The following is a 24100-nucleotide window of genomic DNA, read 5'->3' as shown; positions in this document are numbered from 1 at the left end:
AATGCGCTGAGATCAATTTAACTAAAATTGGCTGTGAGTTTGTTTCTACGTGAAAAGGCAGTTCGGACCAAAATAGGATGATTGACCTAACACTTTGACCATGTTGGTCAGTTAGTAATTATAAAACCCTTGTCAAAGATTTTTTTGTAAAAGGACTTTTGCAATAAATATCTAAAATTAGTAGATGCCAAGGAAGCAGACATAACAAAGAGTTCAAAAGTGTAAAAATTTGCATTTTTTATTTATTTCAGTTCATGATTTCTGCATCAACCTAAAATAAAAAGTGAGTGGATTCCATCGTCAAAATAAATAGTTCAAGTAGTTTCTGAAATAAAACACTCACTAACTCATTTTCGTTAACTCAACGTTTTATCAAAGTCTATCGTATCATTCTCACGGCATTTGAAGAAATCAAAATTTTTTCAGAAAACTTTAAAAGTTGAAAAAATGGACCGGATATTTTTTCATTTCAATTAGATATATTTATTTAACAATTGTTTATCACCAATTCCGCTATGAATAAGTAAAATGAATTCAATCTCAAGTACAGTTAGAGCGATTTTTCTTTTGTGGGGCAAAATTTTATGGCAATAATAGTAGCAGCTGAGGACAACTTTGTCGCAATTCAAACGGTTCACGGCTTATAAGTTTCACAAACATTTTTGTCATTTCTCATCTCTTTGTTTATCCATTTCTTTGAAGCGGCTAATTGAAATGAGATAACTTTTTGGTCATAAAGGACCCAATTTCATTAACTAACTTATATTATGCCGAATTTTTGCCAGCTTGTCTGAGTACGAGAACAAACTTTCTTTTAATTTGCTTCTTGGGTTGATTATCAAAAGTGATACTCTTTGTATCCCGATAATATTCCGCTATAACTCCTTTCAGCTTTAATACATTCTCTAGGCTGTATTTGTGCACGAGTAAAATTTAGAAGTCGGAACACTGATTTATCTTTATCCTGCAAACAGTTACTGTTGAATGATTCATGTTTTAATAAAAACAGATGCCTTATTTTCAATTATCCCATTTCCTACAGAAGCAAATCAGTATTTGGCAAACAGCGAGTGATAATTTGTTCCTTTCAAAAAACGTTATGTAAATAAAAGTGAGTACAAAATGCTAATAACGCTGGCTTTTTGTATTAAGTAAGAGTTATTCAGTGGAAACCGAATCGTTTTAATATCATGCAAATCAAGGAAACGTAAATATTTATAGGAAAACAACATAGGGAGAACAGGGCATTTACGCTTGCTCCCTTAACAATTCAAATCAGGTAATTTTTGGCAGAGAAGTAATTTCAATTGCGACGAGAGAATTTGCAAACTGCAAAGCGTGCGCACTAACCTCAACGATTGCCCATGTTGGACTCTTATTCTGGATCTGAAGGATGTTCGTCTATTTCCACCCTATATTCAAGCGAATGCGCACGTAAGTTTGGCTCAGTTTCCCTCTCAAGTCGATAGAAAATTCCGAATCATTTAGAAAGCTTCTTTTGTTATTCTTAATGAGCTTGAACAATTGGTGAGAAATTTACTCGTGCAGAAGTGTTTGTTGAACTTTGTCATCGAGTGAAATGAAATAGTAATTATGGTTGTAATTCATGGGATTCTTAGTGTTTTGTTATTAATCGTTTGCTATTCAAATGGTAAGTATTTTCAAATTTATATTTTGAAAGTTGCTTTTTATATCTTTAGTTGATGTTAAATAACATAGTAAATGGTCCAACAACTTTCAAGATCACGAATATGCAGCTCTGAAAAGCTAATAAATCCAACCTGAATTTGTAGCCAAAGTTTTAAAGTATTGCCAAATATTTTACGAGATCACTTGTTATTTTATTTAGCTTCTGGAAGCGACAGTCCGATAGTAAACAAAGTACTCGAGAAAAGTAGATTTGTTAGCCAATGAAAAGTCTAAAACAATGGTAACTTATTCAAACGTTTGAAAGTTTTTATTGTATCATTTTGGGCAAATATAAATCTATATCAATATTAAACTGCTTTATTACTAGAGTAGTAGAAGTAGAAGTATAGAAATAAGGCAATGAGCGAAACAAATGTAACTGGGGGCGAAGTAATTAGTAGCTAATCAGGATATTTTCTAGTTGTTGTTTATGATCTACTCTAATGGCTCTGATAAAGTCAATTAAGGTTTGAAAATAGTTTTCGAAAAACATATGTAGGTATGCTTTATATAAATATAAAGTGAGATTTTTAATAGAATGTTTCCATTGTATAGACAAATATTTTTCAGTTTTTGCGCCATATTCTAAACGTATTGCATAATGCATTTAACCAATATATTGAATATTTTATCATTGTTTAAAACTCACTAATAATTTATTTAATTATCGCACTGTAATCGTTAGTAATAACAATTGGAGCATACGAGTATATATTTTTTGTTCTATTAAATTATGATCAACATAAACTACTATTATGTCCTAATATTTATTTAGAAAATTTTTTAAAACCTTTATTTTGAAAATAGTACATTGTGGAGAACTTTACGACTAAAGGCGGTTGTAATGACTAAAACCGATCTTTGAAAAAGAACGATCTGAATAACTAAAGACTCATTCATCGGAAACGATAACGCGTTTTAATTTTTATATTATAGTTATAATCCTCCCTGTTTTTTGGAAGAAAATGGTCTGAAAAACATACAAACATAAGTTCTCTAAATTAAGTAATAAGCGTTTTTTTCTTAAATTCTATTTGCAATCAGTGTGTTATATTTTGCAAAAATATTCGATTGTTTGTGCATTCCTTAGGTTTTTCGAGATGCCACAAGTAATTATGTTATTATTAAGTTTATTAATGTTCTTTGTCGTTAATGTTAATGTCAGATCGACTTAGTTGCTACTTTTTTATCCACTTTCTTTAAGTCACCCTACACATATTATCAATAAAATTGTTCATTAATTCATTCAATCATCATTAGTGAACATTTTTTAAAATTTTTCTCAAAAGTCCATATGGAAATCTTTCTGTTAACAGAAAGGGCAACTAATTTCACTGGGCAGTAAAAACGCAGATGCTGCCAGATGGTTCAAATTTTATTAAAATAGCTAATCGGACCTTGTTACAAAGTTAAGAAAATAATTTGGCCATAATTCCGTCGACATCAATTATGTCGCTTAAAGTCTTGAGCATAAATTACTACAAAAATTGATACCAATTTTTAATTGGAAAACAGTATGACGATATTTTCATTGAAAGGACGACAGTTTTTTTAAATAAAAATTCGTTCGAGTTCGTCTAAAAACAGCATATACAGCGTGATTCAAAATCGAATTCACCAACTTAGAGGTGTTTTCACGGGGTATTTGGTAGTCCCAAAAAGATATAAGAAAATGGTTATCGCCTAAAATTTCGATTTTTGGAAAACTACAAAATCGTACTATGTCTTATATCACGTCCACAAATGATATTTATTTCATTCAAATTACGTAAACACCTGTTGTAAATTATCAAAGCTTATCAGTGAAATTAAAACGCAATTAGAGAAAAACGGATCTCCTTACTGATGGAAGCATACATTCGTCACTCTAACCAGCTGTTAATTATGTAATGTTTTAAAATTCAGTTTTTCCAATTGAGTTTCCCAAGAAATAATCTAAATATCTGTGTTTTAATGCGAACGTCATTTCGTGAGTTATTGATCTATATCTACCAAAAAAACAGCCATAACATGTCAGTTCACATCAAACTTTCCCGGTTTTATGTCGTAATTTTCATTATTAATGTTTCTAGCTCACGGCACCGTTTAATATTAAAGCAAAGGATTCTAGCGACATGTTTTTGCATTCAGAAGGCCAATTATTGCCTGATTCATGTGTGTTGTGCTGCTTCAGAAAAGACTCGGGCAACTGCTGCGGCGGCTATAAACTCTGTAACTTGTTTCTGTAACAAACCCCCCCGGTGTCATGAATAAAAAATAATTCTGAGTTACATAGAACAGTACCTCTATCAAGTAAAGTTTCATAAGGTAGCATTACTTGCTTACGAAACAGAATGGATACGCGCAAAACAAAGCGCTAAAAGAAGAAAGCACGATACCGCTTCAACATCCAACCCCAAACCACAAAAACCCTCCAGCAATCAAGGTAACATACCTAGAAAGGCACAAACTGGACAAGAAAACGTTAGAAGGCCACCACCAATCATAATAGAAAAAATTAACTTTAAATAATGATAATTGAACATGGAACAGTGAATGGGTTCCTTGTAAAATGTAATCAATGTTTTCTAAGATTTGCTGTGATTGCAAAGTTACATTCCTGTATCTTGCAATTTATATATTAAGTAAATCTTACTTTTAGATTCTTTTTTGTATTTCGAAACGATTTTTCTTTGATTTTGTATTACGGTTTCCAAGAAATGCGTTTTAAACACTATTAATTACCTTCTGCTTTGCTTATTGAAGGATTCTTTTGTCTATGACACCAATACCTTAAAAATATGTGCATTTTCATCTCCAACAGCATACACAGCTAAATTGCTTAGTATAAAAAATTTCTAATATCTTTCATTGTAATGAACCATTTTTGATTTATCAGTATGTAATGGGTCAATTTTCTTGAAGCCTCACAATTTGTTTCATGGCACCTCCTTGGTGCATTTATGTTATCAAGTTGGAATTAGTTATTACAGTCGCGAAATGCTTCTAAATGGGACGACTTTCAACCAATGAATGTTAATCGCTGCCAAAAGTAACCTGGCATGGAAAAAATAATGCTTATTTTGGGAAAAAAATTATATTGTGTTCGGGTGATATGTGTTTTAATGCACTCATACAAATATACAACCTGCTTCGATCGATCTGCAATCTTCTGCAGGCGTGCTTTAAAATTCTACTTTTAACGCATAAGTTATAAATAGCTTTTCCAAAAAGTAACTGCGATTTTCTCACTCATTCAAGTGTCTATAAAAGTGGCGCACCTGCAACGAAGATATTCCTCACTAACCTAAGTTAAACCATCAGGCGACTTTCGCTGAAAAGTTGCAGCTGTAACCAGAATTTAGATTCTAGAAATTTAGCTACATCTCAACCAACACGTAAGCCCCTAAAGTATTCATAAGCTGTCTTCACCACATTACACTTTCAATGTTTGCCAGAATTAATTGACGCCAAAAATAAAGTTTAAGTGGTAAATATGTACAGCTGAAAGAGCGCTATTGGTCTAGCTCATCTTCAACGATTACTTTATACCGAGTTTCTCCAAAAGTTCGAGATGAAGAAGAATGTGCCCTAAGCTTTAAAGAATCAATTTTATCTATAACAAGCAACAGACTGGTTACAACCTGTATCATGTAGAAGATTTGAGCTAATGCGAGTCTCGACAAAACAGATAAAGTACCTTTGGAATTACTCTTTAAGTTTTGAGAAGCACACTTTAAAACCTAACCTCAAATATGATGTAACCCTGACATAATTGTCAACAGCTATTCCAGTTTGTTTTTGAGCAAAAAAGTATAGAAACTTAAATCTTCCGGAATTTTTTTTCCCATGTTTTGATTGTAATGTTTAGCTAATTATCCTAATCTGCCAAATTACCGTTAACGACTTTACAGAGTTGCTTAATTGCAAGCACCATAACCGCTAATATACTCCAGGAAAAACTCAAATGATTTAAAAAATATATTTTGTCGGGATCTCCAAGTAACCCCACCAAAGACCTTCAAAAACGACCGACATTTTTTAATCTTCCTGTGAATCGCGTAACATTTTCATGAGTATGAGATTTTTTGATTACATGAGGAAACGCGAAAGAATATGTTTGGGAACTCAAGTAATTAAGGAAATTATCATGACAACCAAGTAGTTCTTGGAATTCGTCACATTTGACCAAAAAGTCAAGCAACCCTGTGGGCAAAAGAATTTAGTTACTGTTAGACTGAACAAGTTGCCGCAATCGAAATGTTCACCTCGGCAATCTGCAAAGCTCGAAAGTCAACAACAGCATGGAATAAATTAATATCAAGCCTCTTTCCAGTCAGTACAATAAATTACCTGATGCTCGAAACGTAATTGCCTCGATTTAAATGATTGCCATTTAAAATTAGAATGCACCTCTGAAATTGATTGACAATTTCAAACGATAAACGTGTTTCCAGTGCTTCAGGTCTTTTCAACAATGCTGAAAACTAAAAGTTATGAGAGCGTTTTGTTAAATATGGAACAATAAAACAGAACGTTTTGATGTTTTATTCGGAGCCATTTATAAACTGATATGTCACTGTATCGCTGAATTGATTAAACAGTAGATATACCAAATTGATGAACAAAAATTATATTTGAAAACCTCGATTTAAAAAGTTTTATACAAAAATATATAAATAGAAATATGTGGATATCCTATACAGTCCTGCATATACAGCAATTGAGACTTGATTGCAAAAATAACTAGGATTCAAGTTTTTTCGCGCATATTCTAAATTTTGCGAATTACGTAAATAAATGTCATATACAATACTGATATGCAACATCAGCATTAAAATTTTCCGGAAAAAATCTATAAAATTCTGTGAATGTTGAGTGTATGTATATTGAATGAATGTATGGTGGACGGCAAAATGAGTGAACGACTGTTTAGTGAAATATGGAATGCAATAAAGGATTTCCGTTAGTGTCGACGCATTCCGACAATTCACAAAATTATACGTTACCCGTTGATGCATAGTCAAAAGAATAGCTTGAATTTCATTACATGGTTTATTTTAAAGTTGCGTTTAAGTTCGAATATTTTGGATGCGAATTTTGCGATCATAGTCACTTTTTTATAACTACTGTTAATCTGTGCCTACTGCATCCAACCATACCTTCCGGCGTTGATTGAAAGAGTATATACTCTTCAATCAACGCTTCTGGGCGTACTGCTTACTGCTTCAAAACATATAATCTTCTCCTTTATGTACCGCCTTCATGTCGTAGGTCGGCTATCTTCATTGCTATTCTTAGTTTGGAAGCAACGTCTTAGTATAGGTTACTTTCCGACGATTTTTCCCTGCATTGTGTGGTGAAGAATTGCATACTTTGTACCCGTCATGATGTGTCCGAAATATTGCACGTTTTTTACTCTACTCCTTTCTCCGTTTTCTTAGGACTTCTAGATTTGTCACATGTTCTGTCCATCTCAACATCTTACGGTTGGTAAACATCTATATAGCTTCCAATGTCCACTCGCAAGACACGTTCAGGGTTCAAGCAAAGACATATATAAGATGATATTAATCAAACGCCATACAGAAGGACCTGAAATACATAACATCCGAGTTCTTAGGTCCAGGCTTAGATTGCGACTGCAGAGCAGCTTCTCGATCGTCATGAAAGATATGCGAGTTTTCTCAATGTGAATTTTTGTTTCTGAACAAGAATCCACGGAATAGTTGAGACTTGTAGTCAAGTAGTCTACTTTTCGTTTGTTTTTTTTCACACCTTCACCTTCTACATACAGACCTTCAATAGGCAATTTAGTTCTGGTCACAATCATGTTTTCGATCTTTTTAGCGCTGAGTGTTAGACCAAATACTCGACCAGCTGTGATGGCATTAGTTAAAATACTTTGCTGGTCGAACTTGCTTGCAGCGAGAAGTACTGTATCGTCTGCATGAAACAAATTGGTCAGTAAAATGTCGTTAACTCCCTCTCCATTTCGAACACTTTGGTTCAGATTTCCTCTGAGTAGAGGTTCAAGATGAATGGTGAAAAAACACATTCTTGTCTGACTCCTCTCTTGATTTCCAGAGCTTTAGTCAGTGCTTTAGTTTTGATAAGACTTATCAATAATCGTTTTGCAGTAGTTTTAAGATTTTTTAGGACATTTTAAGGTTTTGAAAGTACGAAATTGAGGGTAGATGTTCTTAAAGTCACGAAACAATACCAACATTTGGCCAAAAGTCAGGCACAACTGCTTGTTGCATTAGTATTAACCACACATTTTTTCGTTGCCATTTTCCGGGCATTTGTTGGTCACTTCTCATTTAATTAAAAATGATAATGATTCTCCTAGTGAAAATGGGCATGTTCTATATAATTTTTGGCCAATTTTAGAAGAACATTTTTCTCGCATGAATTCTGGCGATAAACTAGTTTTTCAGCCAATTAAAATGTTCCGATTTCTACCACGTAAGTGCAAAACATTATTCATGTTCATTCCTATTGAATATTCTCCATATTATAAAAGAGATCTGAAGGAGAGAAAATCCACAACTTGATGTTTATCTTAAAAATAAAAACCTTAGTTAATCTATGGGTTTTCCCCCGGGTCTTCAAATGCTTTATTATAGTCAATAAAGAAGGTGTAGGTACACTTTTTGGTGTAACCATATCATGCTGGGTTTCTATATACAGGGTATATTGTATTGACTTGTAACGTTTAAAGAACGATAAATTGTGAGAAGAGCGATCGTCATTTAAACGAGTAGGCAGAACTGTGCACTCAAACGCAAATTCTTGCAACTATGTATTTCCTATAGATGACAACACCTCCATAGAGAAGCTGTTTTGCTTATTCTAGCTGACTCTAAAACTCTGGCCATTCTAGCTGGCTCTATTCTGTCGTCCGAGGCGCAAGCTGGGGTTTTCTGTCTTGAGTAAAAGTTCGAGCTGATCACACTTATTGTGTAGGTTCGGAGGGCACTTGTTACAATAACAAATAACAAATTGGAACATGGGAACAAATCTTTCTTGGGAATGGGAGAGCGAATTACTATTGACCCTCTGGTATGAATTATAACCAATCAAATTTTATTAATTGCCAGTCTGAAAAGCGTATGAGTCTCAAGTAAAGTTTTTAAGATGAAACCATCTCTAACAAATTTAAATGTCGTAGTAAAATATGTCTTTGTTTTACAAGCTTTTTCAATTTATTGCTCAGATGATGTATCCCGTCTGGTGCAAATTGTCGCAAACTTAGTTAATCACATACGCTTTTACTTCCATGTCTTTGATGTAGAAACTGTTGACGATATGCTGCAGTAGCCGCTCTCGCATGTATATTGCAAAAGCCATAAACAAACACAATATTTGTACGTTTATGTGATTTGAACTGCGAAATTTTGCAGCACCAACTAAACTAAATACATTAATTATTTATGTTCTTGTACTGATTACAAAATCACCGTACTTGCCTTATATGTGATGCTGTGTTAAGGAGGTGATTGTCACAAAAATGGTTCTCAAAATAAGTCGCACAATATATTCTACGCGCGATATATCTATCGATTGGCATCATAAAATTCTCAACGGAAACTATATTGGCTGTAGAAAGGACCCACTGAGAATTGTCTGTTACATCTGTTATTTACACATATATGCAATGCGCTTTAAGTGGCGATAATAGATTTCGAGAAGAATTTACTGAAAAAAAAGTATTTCTAGAGAGAAGCCAGAAACCCCTGTCGCTTCGATGTTTAAACTAGACAACTCTAACTATTGGCTGAATGAATTTAATCTAAGTCCAACCTGTCTGCATCAATCTAAACAGATTAGGGCGATCAGGCATCAGTTTTCCTGCAATATTTGCAATTGTTGAAGGTTTACATGTTTTGTTGGGGTTAAATCCACATAAAATTTGGGAAACTGCTTATACAGCAGCCGTGTGTATCATTGTCAAGGTATCTGCTGAGCTTTGCACTTTGCTATTGAAAATGTCGGCAGAAATGGTATCTTATTCCAGTTTACTTGCTAGTATATGATATCTTAAAGCTGCGTAGTAAATTTGTTAATATGTTCTTTGGAATTAATGAACAATCATGAAGTCGGCGGTCAGAGAAAAAATAAAATTTAACGAGAAGAATACCAGAAATCAATATAGCAGACAAGAAAGTGGTAAAATAAAATACTAAAAATACTGTTTTGCTGATGATACAAGTATAGCAATCTGCGTAAACTTTTGGGACTTTCCAAGAACGAATCTAGAGTCGCATCGCAAAAAATCAACAAGTTGTGGGGTTGTAATGTGCTCTTTCTAAATCTTGAAAAGATCAAGTTGGTCAATCTTTTGCTATCAAATCAAAAGCCACCAAATTATCGAAGATAAAATATACTCAGCAGACATACTTATATAAAAAGCAACTGGTAGACGGTAAAACAACCAAACAAAAAATGGTTGTTTTAAATTAGTAACGAGAACCATGTAAAAACTAATTACTTCCTATAAAATAATTGCATATGGTCTTAATACAGGACACGCTGCACAGAGTAATGTTTGCCTATAAAACCGCGGGCACACAGTATGCCAAAATTATGTTTGTTGTGTTGGTCGGAAGGTTTACTATAGCTTAGTTGTGGAATCTTCAATAAAGGCGTACCAGAAAATTGGAAAAAGATGGATGATTAACACATGGTGATCTTAAAGTTAATTTCCTAAATGTATAAAATTGCATCTTATTAATAACAGTCAATGGACTTATTGTGATTGCGTCCGGTTTCATCCGTATCAATTAGCCGTAGCAAACCTTAATATTGTTAGGTACGTGTTGTATTATGTTGTATGTAAGTAAATATCTGCACCTCCGCAACTCCAATCCAAAGTTCTGCAAATTGTGCACTCTATAACGTAAGTATAACGCAAAAATTTAATAAGCAATCTGGAAATTTTTATAAATACTTGGAGCTTTCTGCAACGAGAATTTGAAAACTGTGTCCGAAATCGTGTTACTGGCACATTTCATGGAAAAATAGCAGGCTGTAAAAAGTTGTGTATGGATTACCGAGAGAATGCTTAACTGCACTTTTAACATGAAGGAAGAGATTGATACAATAGAAACAATTCACAGATCAGATTGTGGAATCAGACAGTCGAAACAGAAAAAAATTACTGTTGAGTATACATGTATAATTACGAACGATATTTCGGTGATATGAGGTTTTAGTTATTGTAGATTAGAAGCCATAAAATGTAACGAATTTTCATAGTCATGTTTGGTGAAATTCGTGCCGGTCAAAATTCTATGATAATTACTATCTTCGGACACAAAGACTGATACGATACAAGTCACAGTTTTCCTCTTAGGAATCCAGATTGCATACAATTTTACAGCCACCATGTCGCCATTCCAGAAACATGTTATCTGTTGTCTGCAATTTTCCAGGTATCATAAAGGTACGAGTAAATAACGTGTTATCCCAAGTTATGGATGTACACAGGCACTGGAAAAATTACGAGTCTGATAGCGAATTATCTGCAGTAACCGAATAGTTAGCAATATAAAAGGGTGCAATTTTTTTGTTTCGCTGCTATAACGGGTTTTCAGTATTCTTCTGTAGTTAGGTCAGTAACAATACCAATACCAGCTCTAAGGGTTTAACATAAAAGAAAAAATATTCGGTTTAACCGATGATAACTTATTAAAAATATTTTAAAACCAAGAATTAGGTATACATTAGACACCGGTTTGCGGGCAATAGTGAGTGAGAAATCAGTTGAAATTGGGAGCCACCTTAATCATTAAGTGTTCTTTATTTACAATAGTGCTACATTTAATTTAAATTGTATTTCTGTGAGTAAAGTTTTTTGAAAAGGCAACATCCATATTAATTAATAAAAATAACGCAGTCAATAAAATACTTCAGCGATGCCATTTTGCAAAGTCTTCTAATCCTAAAAATCTTATGTATCAACAATTAGAATAGTATCGAGCATCATATCAACATCGACATCATACAATCGAATAAATGGATTGATCGAATTAAAGTAAAGACAGATTAAGAACAATCGTCTGAATTTTGAACACATTTTTAGTAGAACAAAACAGAACAATTATAATATTGTATAGTTTTTCTTAAAGAGAAAAGAAGCAGATGTAATGAAAATTTACATACTAGTATTTTATTATTAAATATTATTTTATCAAATATATTCATTACTATTGTTGGTGCCAATTTTAAGTGTTTTTTAAACAAATACTTTTCAAATGGCCGAGGATTTTGAACCAACCGTTCATTTCATTTCAATCGAAAATCTTGAATGATAGACCATCAAAAGAACAATTAGAAACAATCTAAATTAATATCGCATTTTCTCAGACTTTAGGGGGGACGTTATATGCCCAGTAGTAACATCACATATCAAATTAACGCACAGTTGCGACAAAAACATTTTTTCGAGAATCGACAAGAATATACAACTTTTGGTTATAATCAATGACATGTGTATTTATGCTATGGCTTCTGAATAATTAACAATTCTATAACATTCCAAGTTTTCATGTAGTTTACGTTATTATACATAAGTTAATGTTCATTTAAATTAACATGTTCCTCAAGTTGAAAGGAGAAACAAAATCCTATTAAGTGAAACGGTTCTATTTGTCACTCTTATTTAACGTATATTCTTGTCTAGACTTTGATTCGGCTGGCTAAATTCGAAAATAGGAGATCCGCTCTAGCACAGTTTTATCGATTGCTTTGTGTACCTAAATCAAAAATTTGCACCGAAATATTCAAAGGAAAATTTGCTATTCTTCCACTAAAATGTTTTGTTTTCAGACCACCTAAAGCTACATTAAAATCAGTCATCCATGTCATCCCAGAATTTGTCGCTGGTTTTGTTTTATTCCAGTTCTCTCAATTCACATTACATGTGTTCTTTTGCCACAATTCAGCTGGAATATTTAAAGCTGAGTGATTTATTGACTCGGCAGTCCTCATTTTGAATCCGTATTTTCCGACAAATGGAAATTTCGCATGTCACTTTTCGCCTGGATGATACTTTTTCATTTAGCTATTTTATTTCGAAATTTATATTAGCTTTTATAACGCCAACGAACAATGCGATGCAGCCGATTTAAATCAATAGTTTTATATTTTTCAGTCTCTTTTAATTTAATTCATCTTAAAATGAATAGGAAATTTTATGCATGTGATGATGAGACTGATGTACAATACCAAGAAATAAAATATAAGAAATTCATCTCAATTACCTTACAAAATCAACAAAGAACGAAGACGATTGGTATATTGAGAAGTAGAATATAAAAATTTCAAATTTTCATCCGGTATCGGCTAGCAAAAAAATAACAAGTATACCGTGTTTTGCTCTAAAAAATAATGTGATACAGAAGTGAAATTTTTTAGTCTCTCACAAAAGTTAGAATAGGCTTTAAAATACTCTCTCAACGCTCTAACAGCTACATACGTCAGCATCTTTTCGGTAGAGAAAAATAGGGCTTTACATAACACTTCACATCTTTAAGGATAGTAGCAGATAATATTATTTACAAAATATACGATAGCAAGATGCAAACTAAATTTTGAGATTTTTTCGTCTAAGCACTCTTATCCTCTTCCACAACACATTAGGTAATGAGACACAATTCGGTTATTTAAACACTGTTTTGTCAATTTTATATGCAAAATTTATTGACTATGTATATGTGTTTGCTGGGATTTTTGTTGCATGTGCTTCCATATAAATCTAATATCTCGGCAGCTCCAGTAGTAGGCGCAAAATGTTCGGTACCGGATATCGAGAGCGTGTACATAATAACAACCTTGATGAAAACGAAAATTTTTCATCTTTTCGCATAACTGGCCCGTTCGTCCTTAATGCGAAAGTTAAAATTGAACTTTTAACTATTGGAATATTGTACCAGTTTCCATGTTACTCATTGTCATCAAGTTATCCATTAAACCCAAAGAGAAACTACACAAATTTTTTGTCAACTCGTGCTCTTCATGTGTTTGTGAAATGTGAAATTTCGAAAGTTGCTAGCATGCTTTTATGCGAATAAATTGTTTATAATTAATAAGAAAATGCATTTGCGCATTAAAGGGCAACTGCACAATACTCCGAAATATACGAAACACTATTAGCAGCGATGGAGTGCAAACAGTTAGCTAACAAATTGAAACGAATCAATCGCTTTGATTTTCTACTGGACCATTTGGCCTTTAGTTCTAAATTGATGTTATGTAGAACCAATTTATCCCGTAATATTATTTTTTCTAATTTATCTTTCATTGATAATCCTTTCCACATGAAGGCCAGTTTGAATGTGATATTTATAGTTTCCAGTTGATCTACATGTACTAAACTGTTATACTTTTAGTGTATCTAAATAAATTAATTAGGATTTAATAGTAGAATTAAATGAAATAGAGTACATTTTTAATAAAAAAATAAACTGTTGTAATCTTGTTTGTTGTTTCGATAACTCTACATTTTTAAGTTATTTGTTGTATTTTTACAGGGTGATTCAAAATTGGGTTATTGAGGGTCACTTGGACAGCACCAGGTCATTTGTCATTAACCGATAACCGACATAAGTATTGAATTTTAGATTAATCCAAGATTTATAGAAGCATTCGAAAGATAAATTACCATCTTTGCTTCACATCAAGAAACATTTTGATGTCAGAAAAGTACTCTTCTCAAATTTTTCAATGGAACTTCAAACCGGCAATGCTGTTTTCTGTCATTAACCGTTAGCAACAGGTAGATAACTTTTGTCAAGAATAACAAGCATGTGCCATTTATAATACTACAGGCCAACAAACGATCAAAAATTTTATTTGGGTGAAAATGAAACGACATTATCGTTTTTGTTTAATTTATTGAGCAATTCGTTCTTTTTCAACGGATTATTTCTATAATTAATGTAAGGAATAGTCTAACTCACAAATCGGAGCTCCGGATTATGCACACTACTTCTCTTTGTCACTTTTCAACCAAACTCTAAATTTGATTTATATAAAAGTTTACTTCATTAAAGAAAATTTTTCTCGTTAAAGTAATACGCTGTTGCACAACATCAGTTTAAAAATTCTGCTACTTGTTAATAGATTTGAATAAAATTTAACTGTTCGGATTGAATTCAAGTTGTATTCTGGATTTAAATTCTTTTAAACTTCTTGGAAACAAGTCAAAAGTCTATAATTAAACATTAAATAATACTCGTTCAAACGCACTTCAGACTAAGAGTTATATTGTTCGATGCACAATTGGCAATGTCTGAGGATAAATCGTTTTAAACTTGCTGAGAAAAATTCCAATACTGGAAACCTTTCAAATTATTGTTGAAAAAAGACAAATAAAGTATGTTTGGGGCAGAGGCTCACAAATGTATTTTTGATAAATATGATTTTAGTGTCAAAAATGTAGGTATGTCTATGATAAAAAAGAAACGTAAGGAGACATGAATTTGAAGTGCAATTTCAACACCAGAGTATTAACTAAATATTTATGTAATTGAGTTGGGAAGGAAACATTTTTAATAGCTTAGAATTAAGCATAGAATATGCTCAAATTAAGAAATTTCTAGTTTGAAATTGCTGACGATTTAGCGGTGGTCTGGATGAAGAATTGCTATGCAACGTGTCCAACAGTTGTAAGAAAGGCTGTCCTAAGGGCGGTGCAGACACAACGTTTTATCGGTCCATAAAATGGTCATGAAAACCGTTTGACAAAACGTACAGATAACAGGATGTTCACACATTTCTGTTTTACAGTGGAAATTTCAATTTGGCTTCGTGTTTGTCATGGATGAAGCACTGATTCGAACTCCCGGATTTTGTTTCATTGAAAGTGGCAATAAAAATAAGCAAAAAAAAGTGGGCGCCATGGGACGCCCCACAGAAGTGTTAACTTCACATTATTTATAGAAACCATACAATATTGAACTTGTTTAACGCATTATGGCAATACTTTATTTTATATATATTAATTTATAAATGGGTCTGGAATAGGTAAAATATAATTTATTTTCCTTTTGAATGTAAAATTTATATTTTAATTATATTACATACAGTTAGGATTCGTCAAAAGTTGCAGTTGACTAGATGGTTTTTATATTATTGTTATCTAATCCCACAAAACACAATTCGTTTATGATAATTCTAGTAAGAAACGAAATTCTGACACTCGATTTGATATAAATATCTGGAAAATACCACTTTAGTCGTAGTACCATGACTTGTTAGTAGTTTGTTCCGGATTATTTTTCATCTTTAAATGTAAATTTGATTCAAGAAACGGTATTAAATTTCGCTCTTGATCAGACGAAAAATCAACATTAAAATCGCAACTTAGAATCACTAGAAATTTATGGTAGTTTTGGCCAAGTAAACTGGAACAGTAATGGAGTCGCCATGTGCGTGCGAGAGAACGCAAGATGTTATAATGTGCGAAATAGCGCGAAGCATGGAAAGCTCTTTTATAAGTTTTTTCATATTACAAGTATACAAATACTACTTTTACTACTAAAGAATGTGTAGAATTTTACGCATGAAATCATATTATTAATAATATGAATATTCAAAGTACAGTAATAGTTGAAACAAGAAAGCAGCAAAAAAATTATTCAAGTCATATTTCAAAATTAAATTTGTGAAAAATGTGCTCCTGAATTGGATACAGTTGTTTTTGGGAATGGCATTACTTTTCTGTGAAAACTGTCGGGTTCTGTAACCTTTTTACATCAATATTGCATTGGAAAAAACTGCGAAGTCAAATGTTAGAATAAAAGCTTCATCGGCGCTTGCAAGCGTTTCTATGATTTGTTGGTTTTCCTAAGCCTAAAAATAGTCCATCATAAGTGGATATCATAATCTTCGACTCGTATAACTGTAAGAAAATTAACGTGATTTGGAGCTTAGGTTTGAGACTTAGAACATTTAACATTCATTTCTCTAATCTACATTTAAAGCGTAAAAAATGGGAACACTTATTACATAATAAATAAAAGTGCCATCAGAATAACTGCTTTTTGCCCATCCGGCAAAAGCAATTTATCATCTAAAATACCAAAAGGATCACGCTACTTAAAGATGTAAATAAATTTTACACCCCAAGCATTATATTCACAGCCATCATCCTTCAATTACCGAGCACGAAGCCATCAATTTGCGATGTAAGGGAGTTTCAAAAATAAATTGTTAGAAATTGTGTTCGCTTTCCAAGTTTTATTCAGGAAAGTTTGCAAAAAGTTTATGAGACTATAACACCAAAAAGAACTTTCTCTCGTATGGCGAACGTGTTAGTTTCGTTTCGTCTGTAGATTATGTTTTGTTTACGAATAATTACGGTTATTAAGTTTGAAGGGGATTAGTTTTGTTTGAATTATAATTTTGTATGAATGCATTTTCCTGATGTTGCCTTTAGTTTCGGTGGTGATTCTTGTAAATTGGAGCTAATTGATACCTTGCCGAATCTGTGACCTGTGAAAAGTAACAAGTAAAACGAAAGGGTCTGTGCTCTGTCCTTTTCATATTCTAAATATTTTCTAAGCAAGATTATGAAATTTCGCAATGTGAGATATAATGTTTATTTTATTTCTGAACGAATAAGTAACGATGTATTTGCATACAGAGTCTCTCAATACAGTTTTGGAATTATAACGTTTATAATTATTGCATATGTTTTTTAATTCTATTTAACAAATGTAGGGTGGGCTCAAAAGCCACAAACTTTCTGTCACAAATTGCCAAAATATGTATTAAATGCCCTCGTTTCAAAACGAACAAGCTTTAAACAGAAAACAGTCCAAGTTAGATATAAAGGCAGCAATTCAAATAAACATTTTAATTAGCTTCATGTTAAACCTCTTCGCGACTAGCCGCCCCAACCTAAAAATTTTAATTGGCACTAGCTGTTATTTTATGCCGCGTATTAAAGAGTGTTAAGTTCTATACGCATTAAAGGTAACAGAACTAAAACAGAGTGCGTCGTTTTTGATGTAACTAATAAACAAATTGAAATCAATTGAAGAGAAACTGAATTATTTATTGAGTTTCAAATGTTTTGTTGGGAAACTGAAAGGCAGGAGCGCCACCAGTATTATTAAACATTTAATTTTAAAGTTAAAAAAATATGTTTCTTTTTATTAAAATCCAAGTTCTTCACGTAGTTAACGAATATGGGTACAAATTATACACAAGCCACAGGAAATTCAATATTTTATTTTCGTTATTTGTTTTAGAGATAAATTGGCGTTGTTTTTTGAACGGTTTTGTTAATAAGCAGAATTTATATTGGGATGAAATTGTATTAGTATTTAGAAAGACAGAATCCCATTTATAGCAAAAAATAACTGCTTGGGAAGGCGTTCTTGGAAATGCAATAACATGATTTTTTCTAGAAGAAAATTGAAGAGGAGTTACTGACATCTTTTAAAAAATGCAATAGACTCACCTGTTGCTAAATCATTGGAGAGCCAACCATAGCAATACGCTTTTCATTATTCTTTAGCACTGGACGGAGAAAATGTGTGACCGCCAAAGCCTCCCGACTTCACTTCATTGGATTGGACTTTTACCTCTGGTATAATCTTATAACGATATTTTGTAAAACTTAACCGAATGATGTTGAGAATTTTTAAAAATTTAAAAAACGAATACGCACATCAGCGCAGTACATTTATSCAAAGTGAGCAATRAATTTGAACATCGYCTTTTTTATTAKTGGGCAAATAGAGTCACTTGGGAGGATTAGGCCATTTGGGAGATCTAATTGCGTGATATTGAAAGTAWRGTTTGATTATTAATTTTGATRATAAAATATMATAAATTTGTTTTCARCTCTTTTTSCYATWTTTGAGAACGAAAATATGAAGCCGTTTTAAGGGCTTTTYCTCACTTGRCAATTCTTGCCACTTAAAATGCATATAATGTAGTGGCTGAACGCAGAGGGGTGTGACCTAAAGCTAATTTAAAAATTAATGTTTCATATCTAAAYTAAATTGACGTGTTTTTTTGAGAATTTTTTTSCTAAATATCTGCAGTTAATAATTAATTATTWTGCTGTAGCACTATAAATATGCTCATTTCAACTCAAAATAAAAAATTTCTTAACATATTGCCGGTTGGGGTTGGCAGCTAAATATTCAGAAATCTGGAATGTGTAAGACTGCAAATGGAAACGTAGCTTAAACTCCCCAATACGATACCCTACATTTAGCCGCGTTCGAAACATAATCGCAGTGAAAATTTGTAATTACTTCTTCATCAAAAACTCTTTGGCAAGCGAAATTACTGATAAAATTTGAATTTAGTTAAACAACTTCGATTCGTGTGGTAGAATATTCGAAACTGTTATAAAYATAAAATAAGTYACCCAGAAAGTCATGGCTACCAAATATYATTCATTAAGAGACATTYGTCTTCATTAACAGATAGAAATTTGCTTGTTGAAWATTGATTGTTTGAAACAGACAGTTACTTGTTAGGCTACTCTGGTAAGTATTATGCAGGTTTACGCAAGGATTTTGTTAGCAATGTTGCACCGGCTTAAGAAGTATTTTTTTATTAACACCACGTTAAGGAGGCTGAATTCGGCTTAGAAGAGTTATGTTGCTTCGAGAACAACAAATACTTCAATCTTTTCAATTCACAATTACATTGTGTGTTGGCGGCGAAACATTCGAAGACCCGTTTTCTGTTTTACGAGTAAATCAAAGCTGTAAACACAAGGAATCTCCCCTTTGTTTTCTTATTCGGTTTCTGGCTGTTGTCAAGCAGAGCATTCTGTTTTATCTTTCTCTTAATTTATGTATAGGAGTATTCTGAATTAAGTTTATTTTTCGTCCAGTTTTATTTTGAAAACAACATTTTGCTACCAAGCTTTTAAGTAGGATGAGTATCAAGTTATTTTGCAAGTTTTTACAAACACCTACTGGCTTATTGCTGATTTGCACAGTATTTTCGTAACAGACAAAGTGTATTTCGTTTCCCCCAAAAACATAATTATCTCTATATTCTGATTTGAGGATTGTCAAGTTGGTGGTCTTGCACTGCTCGACAACGCTGGATTTTAATATGAAAGTTTGAAAAGTAGTCCAGAAAATGTAGGCGTTCAGACCCAAAAGCAGATATAGCTCTCAGTCCATCTCTTTTTTAGATTGTTTTAACGCATTCAAATATTCTTTTTCTTTATTCAAATGTGCAAATTTCTTTAGTTGCACACTACAATCACCGATACCATCAAAAGTAATCTGCTTTTGCGGTAAATTGGTGATTTTGAAGTTTTTTTCCGTCGTGCATTAGAATTTCATTTCGACGTTTCACAGGCACAAACCGCTTACATCTTCAGAGGTGGTTTGCCTGAAAGCTGACTGTACCAAGAGCAGAGGGAGGAATGAAGATGCAAGCAGCTGGCACTTTCGAAACTTCAGTAATAAATTCTAATTGACGAGGCATCAAACATCCGAAGACCTCAGCAGTTTCGATCTCAACACATTCTAATGACTAAAAAACGACTACGTTTATTCTTGTTTACACTACCGATTCAAATCCTGGAGACCTCGTGATAAAAACATTTCATTATTATAATAATGAAATATTAAATTTTCTACTATTTGTGTTGCCGCGAAAACATAGGCCATATACATATAAAATGCGTTCTTTAGTTTATGGTGTGTTCGCTCTATTCAGTGCGTTTTTGCTATTTTCCGTCGTCGTTCATCTGATTCTGTTGAGTTCGCCTTTGTTAATCTCAAGTCCAAGTCGTTCTTAACGCCAGAATGCTTGTCCTTGTAGTGTTTTTTGTGTGTAATGTGTCATGTAAAATTATATGACGTGAAATCAACTAGAATTTTGCAATTCAAAAGCAATTGTCGGCTATAGAAAATTGCTGGTAATTTATTTCGCTATTATGCTCATATGCCCACTATAAATTTTGGAAGTCTGAGTATATCAAACAAAGAATATAATTACCTTGAAAGAACGTTTTGAGATACAGCGGAAATTGCTGTAGAATGTAACTCAATTAACAAAGAACATATATAAAAGCTTTGAGCGTTGTACTCGTATATGCGAATGTGATTAACAAATGCTAGAAGGAACTATCCAATGGAAGTTCATATAATTGTACGTTCTCGTTACTGAATTATGTAACATTTTAACTAAATCTGTTCTCAATGGGTAGAGCATATGTACCAAAATATTTGCTTTAACACTACTTTTTCCTAAACGTATTGGCTGGAGTATCATATATTTTTCCGTATTTAATATTTTATTTTTTGCCTTTCCGGAATACTTTGACTTGACTATGAAGTTTTTATTTGATTGCAAACTCTGTCCTTTTATTTGAAAAAAGTCATTGGTTGTAATGCTTCACCACAAGCGGTGTAAATTTTGCATGGAAAATTTACTTAATTGTCACTTTTAACGATATCTATGTCCCAGGATCGCGTAGTGCTTTTATCAATTATTTTCATTTCAAAAATTGTTAACAATTTGTTGATTTTTTTGGTTTTTATTTCAACTTTTGGTCGTGTCAGTCTTGAGTGGAACTTTGTGTCTTTAATTGTGTGTTTAATTTCACGCGCGATTTTTGTTTGCAGGTTTCTATAGAAATTGGACTGGTTTTATTTAAAAGTTAAATTGTTATAACATTTTTCTGTACTTTCAACACTCTATCATCAGCCGGTATGCGAGTGCTATAGTTGTCCCTAAAAGGGGTTAAGAAGATGAGGCGTAAAGTGAGACTTCATCTGAAAGATATTTGAATCCCAGTTATAACTGAAAAAAATAACGTGAAAACAAACATTTGAAAATGTTTAAAGGCTAGCTGCAAATTCATTATTTAAAAAATCAGATAATTTAACGAATGGCGAATGACTAATTAGCACAGCAAATAGCTCAAAAAGAACTTTTATTAAAATAGTTCACTTTGTCGCTTATAAAAACAATACAAAGCAATTAATTCCGGATTTTCGGAAAATTTACCTAATGAAAAATTTGTTCTATTAACATCCATTCATTAATAAGATTAATTTTGTATTATGTTTTTCGATAACGTTTTGCAACATTTGCAGTTCTTTGACGCTTTGAAGTTAGGTGTTCTTGTAGATCGTGGAGAGAAGCTAGTGGAGCTTTATATCTATAGCCTAAATGGCCCTGTAGAAAGATGTCCATATATAAAAGATCAGGAGACCTTGTAGGCTACTGAAAATGTACTCTCGGCCAATTCGAAGACCTCTAAAAGTAGGGATAAGAAACTCTTAATTAATTATGTGCATTATTAATGCTGCATAAACCTTCAATAATCTCTTTTAGTCTAGGAAGAATTGTAAAAAATGGTCGAATTATGTTGTTGAAGAAAATTTAAGCCAATTTTTTCAGGATTTTGACTATGACATTCTCTGAAAAAGTGTGGGTTCGGATCTCTTCAGAATCGACAATTATGTAGAATGGCCATATATCCGAGAACACATAGATATAAAAAAAATCTTACTCTAAAATTTAATTACCTACTTTTAAAAAGAAGCAAACTTTTGTTTTTCCCGCGACATGCACCAAATTTTAAACTCTAAGTTGCATTACATTTCATTAAATACATTTAACTAAGTCTTTACACCTGTTATTAGTTAAAATACAATTACCCACGTTATTTGTACGTGATTAAAACAATCCAAACTCATAAACGGCAAATTTAATACTTTTTAATACCTGGGATTAAAGTTTTTACTGCTCCTGAGAGCAATAGCGTTAAATACGAAGTGTCCTTTTATCGCAATGTGATAATTTTGCATACAAAGAGCGAAATTAATTTGACTGAAATTAAACCGTTAGATCGAGGTATCTAAAATTGAAATCTTAATTTAATGTTTTATTGGGAAAGTTTGGGACCTTTTATTCTTTTCCTGCTTTTTCTGCCTTGAAGTTAAATGAATTGTATTTTTCATCGGGAACGAACAAAGTCCCTGTTTGTTTTCTGCAGCACAAACGTGCATATACCTTTGAGCTTTGCGACAGCAATCTATTTTTGTGCTTTTTACGTTTGAAGAACTTCCTGTTTGTATTACTCAAGAAAGCGAAACATTTGGCTATTGAGAAAACATTGCATTTACTTCCATAAAAGTGTACGGGTTTAATTCGTACTGCTTTGAATTTGGGAGGAAATTAAATTTTTGATATGCATTTTTATAATTTAATGTTTCCAGTACTTTTCTGTGCATGGTATAGAGCAGTTGTACATAACAGATCATACACATAATTATTTCCTGCACAAAAGGCTATCGAACCAATCAGTTTTCTGCTCTTGCACATATTAAGGATATAAAGATATAAGGGATTTATTAATCGAAGACATGCTGACAGATTTTGAAAGAACATTATTTTTTACAATAAATTAAATGTTTAGGAAGATTGTTGCATTATGATCTTTCCATTTCCAAGGGAGCTCACATGCTTCATGGCGTTCATTTGTGATGCCACGCCAAAGTAACTATTGCATGTTCAAAGAATGAAGTTCTCAAACTATAATGTATTTTGAATGTTAGAATTGAATTGTAAGGTTTGCAAGTGTTTTTGGGTCCCTATAAGCAGATACACATCAGTAGCAATACGTAATAAATTGAATCTCCCTTCCAAATATGAAAGTATATTCAAAACATGAATAACGTTTTCTTCAATATCGTATTTCGTCATATAACGTATATGTCGCAAACCGAAGGAGACACACTGTATATTCATCTTACTTTATGTATTTGAATAATGTGTTAAATATTTAGCTATTTTAGTAAAATTTATAGTAAAATTGCTGTTCTCAAAGCCACTAGAGTAGGAAATAATCTGAATCGCCGTTTTTTACGCAAATAAACCATCGATCCTTGCTTTTGAATCTTCGAACGTAGAAGAAGAGATTACAACGCACTTTAATGAATAACCGGCCAATCGATTGCGGTTTTCAAATACTGTTCTTTCTTAGCACGAAATACAAAATATAAATATAAGTTCAAAACGGTTTTCAATATCTTAACGAGGTTCGCATTGGCGCATTTCTCTGGAATCGACACGAACTCCATTTTCAAATGAAAATAATATAGCAACTGCAAACTGAGCTGTTATTTTAGGAAATAAACCGAATTTAAAGTTTTGCAATAGAAGTTGAGACATTTCGTTTCCCTAACAAGCATTTCAAATGTCACAGCAAGAGCTTAACTTCATTTCCGTATGTAAAGTTTTGCTATACGCTGCAAAATGAAGCAATTATATTTGCATTTGTAAAAAAAACCAAACAAAAATTTTTTGAAGCCGGCTAAGTGGTAATAAAATGAGACTGCGGCTTTTGCCACCTTGCATAGCAGCGATAGATTACGAGACATAAATCGCCCATCGAAAATCGTTCATGCCAAAAGTAGGTTGAATA

At 32.7% G+C, this 24100-nt stretch overlaps 1 protein-coding gene across 1 annotated transcript in view; it reads left to right on the top strand.

Moving 5' to 3' along the window:
* Positions 1 to 1380: 1380 nt before the first annotated feature.
* The window catches only part of LOC125503141, a gene marked incomplete at its 3' end in the record, with an annotated part of 31141 nt that continues 8421 nt past the window's right edge, over positions 1381 to 24100 (top strand). Inside the window, 1 exon segment of the mRNA XM_048663121.1 lies at positions 1381 to 1651. Within this exon segment, the coding sequence (XP_048519078.1) occupies positions 1594 to 1651 (58 nt within the window).

The sequence above is a fragment of the Dendroctonus ponderosae genome, unplaced genomic scaffold (genome assembly GCF_020466585.1).
Source record: "Dendroctonus ponderosae isolate FM_Combo_2020 unplaced genomic scaffold, Dpon_F_20191213v2 Dpon_F_20191213_120, whole genome shotgun sequence".
NCBI lineage: Eukaryota > Metazoa > Arthropoda > Insecta > Coleoptera > Curculionidae > Dendroctonus > Dendroctonus ponderosae.
This window is presented reverse-complemented; position numbering and strand designations above follow the sequence as displayed.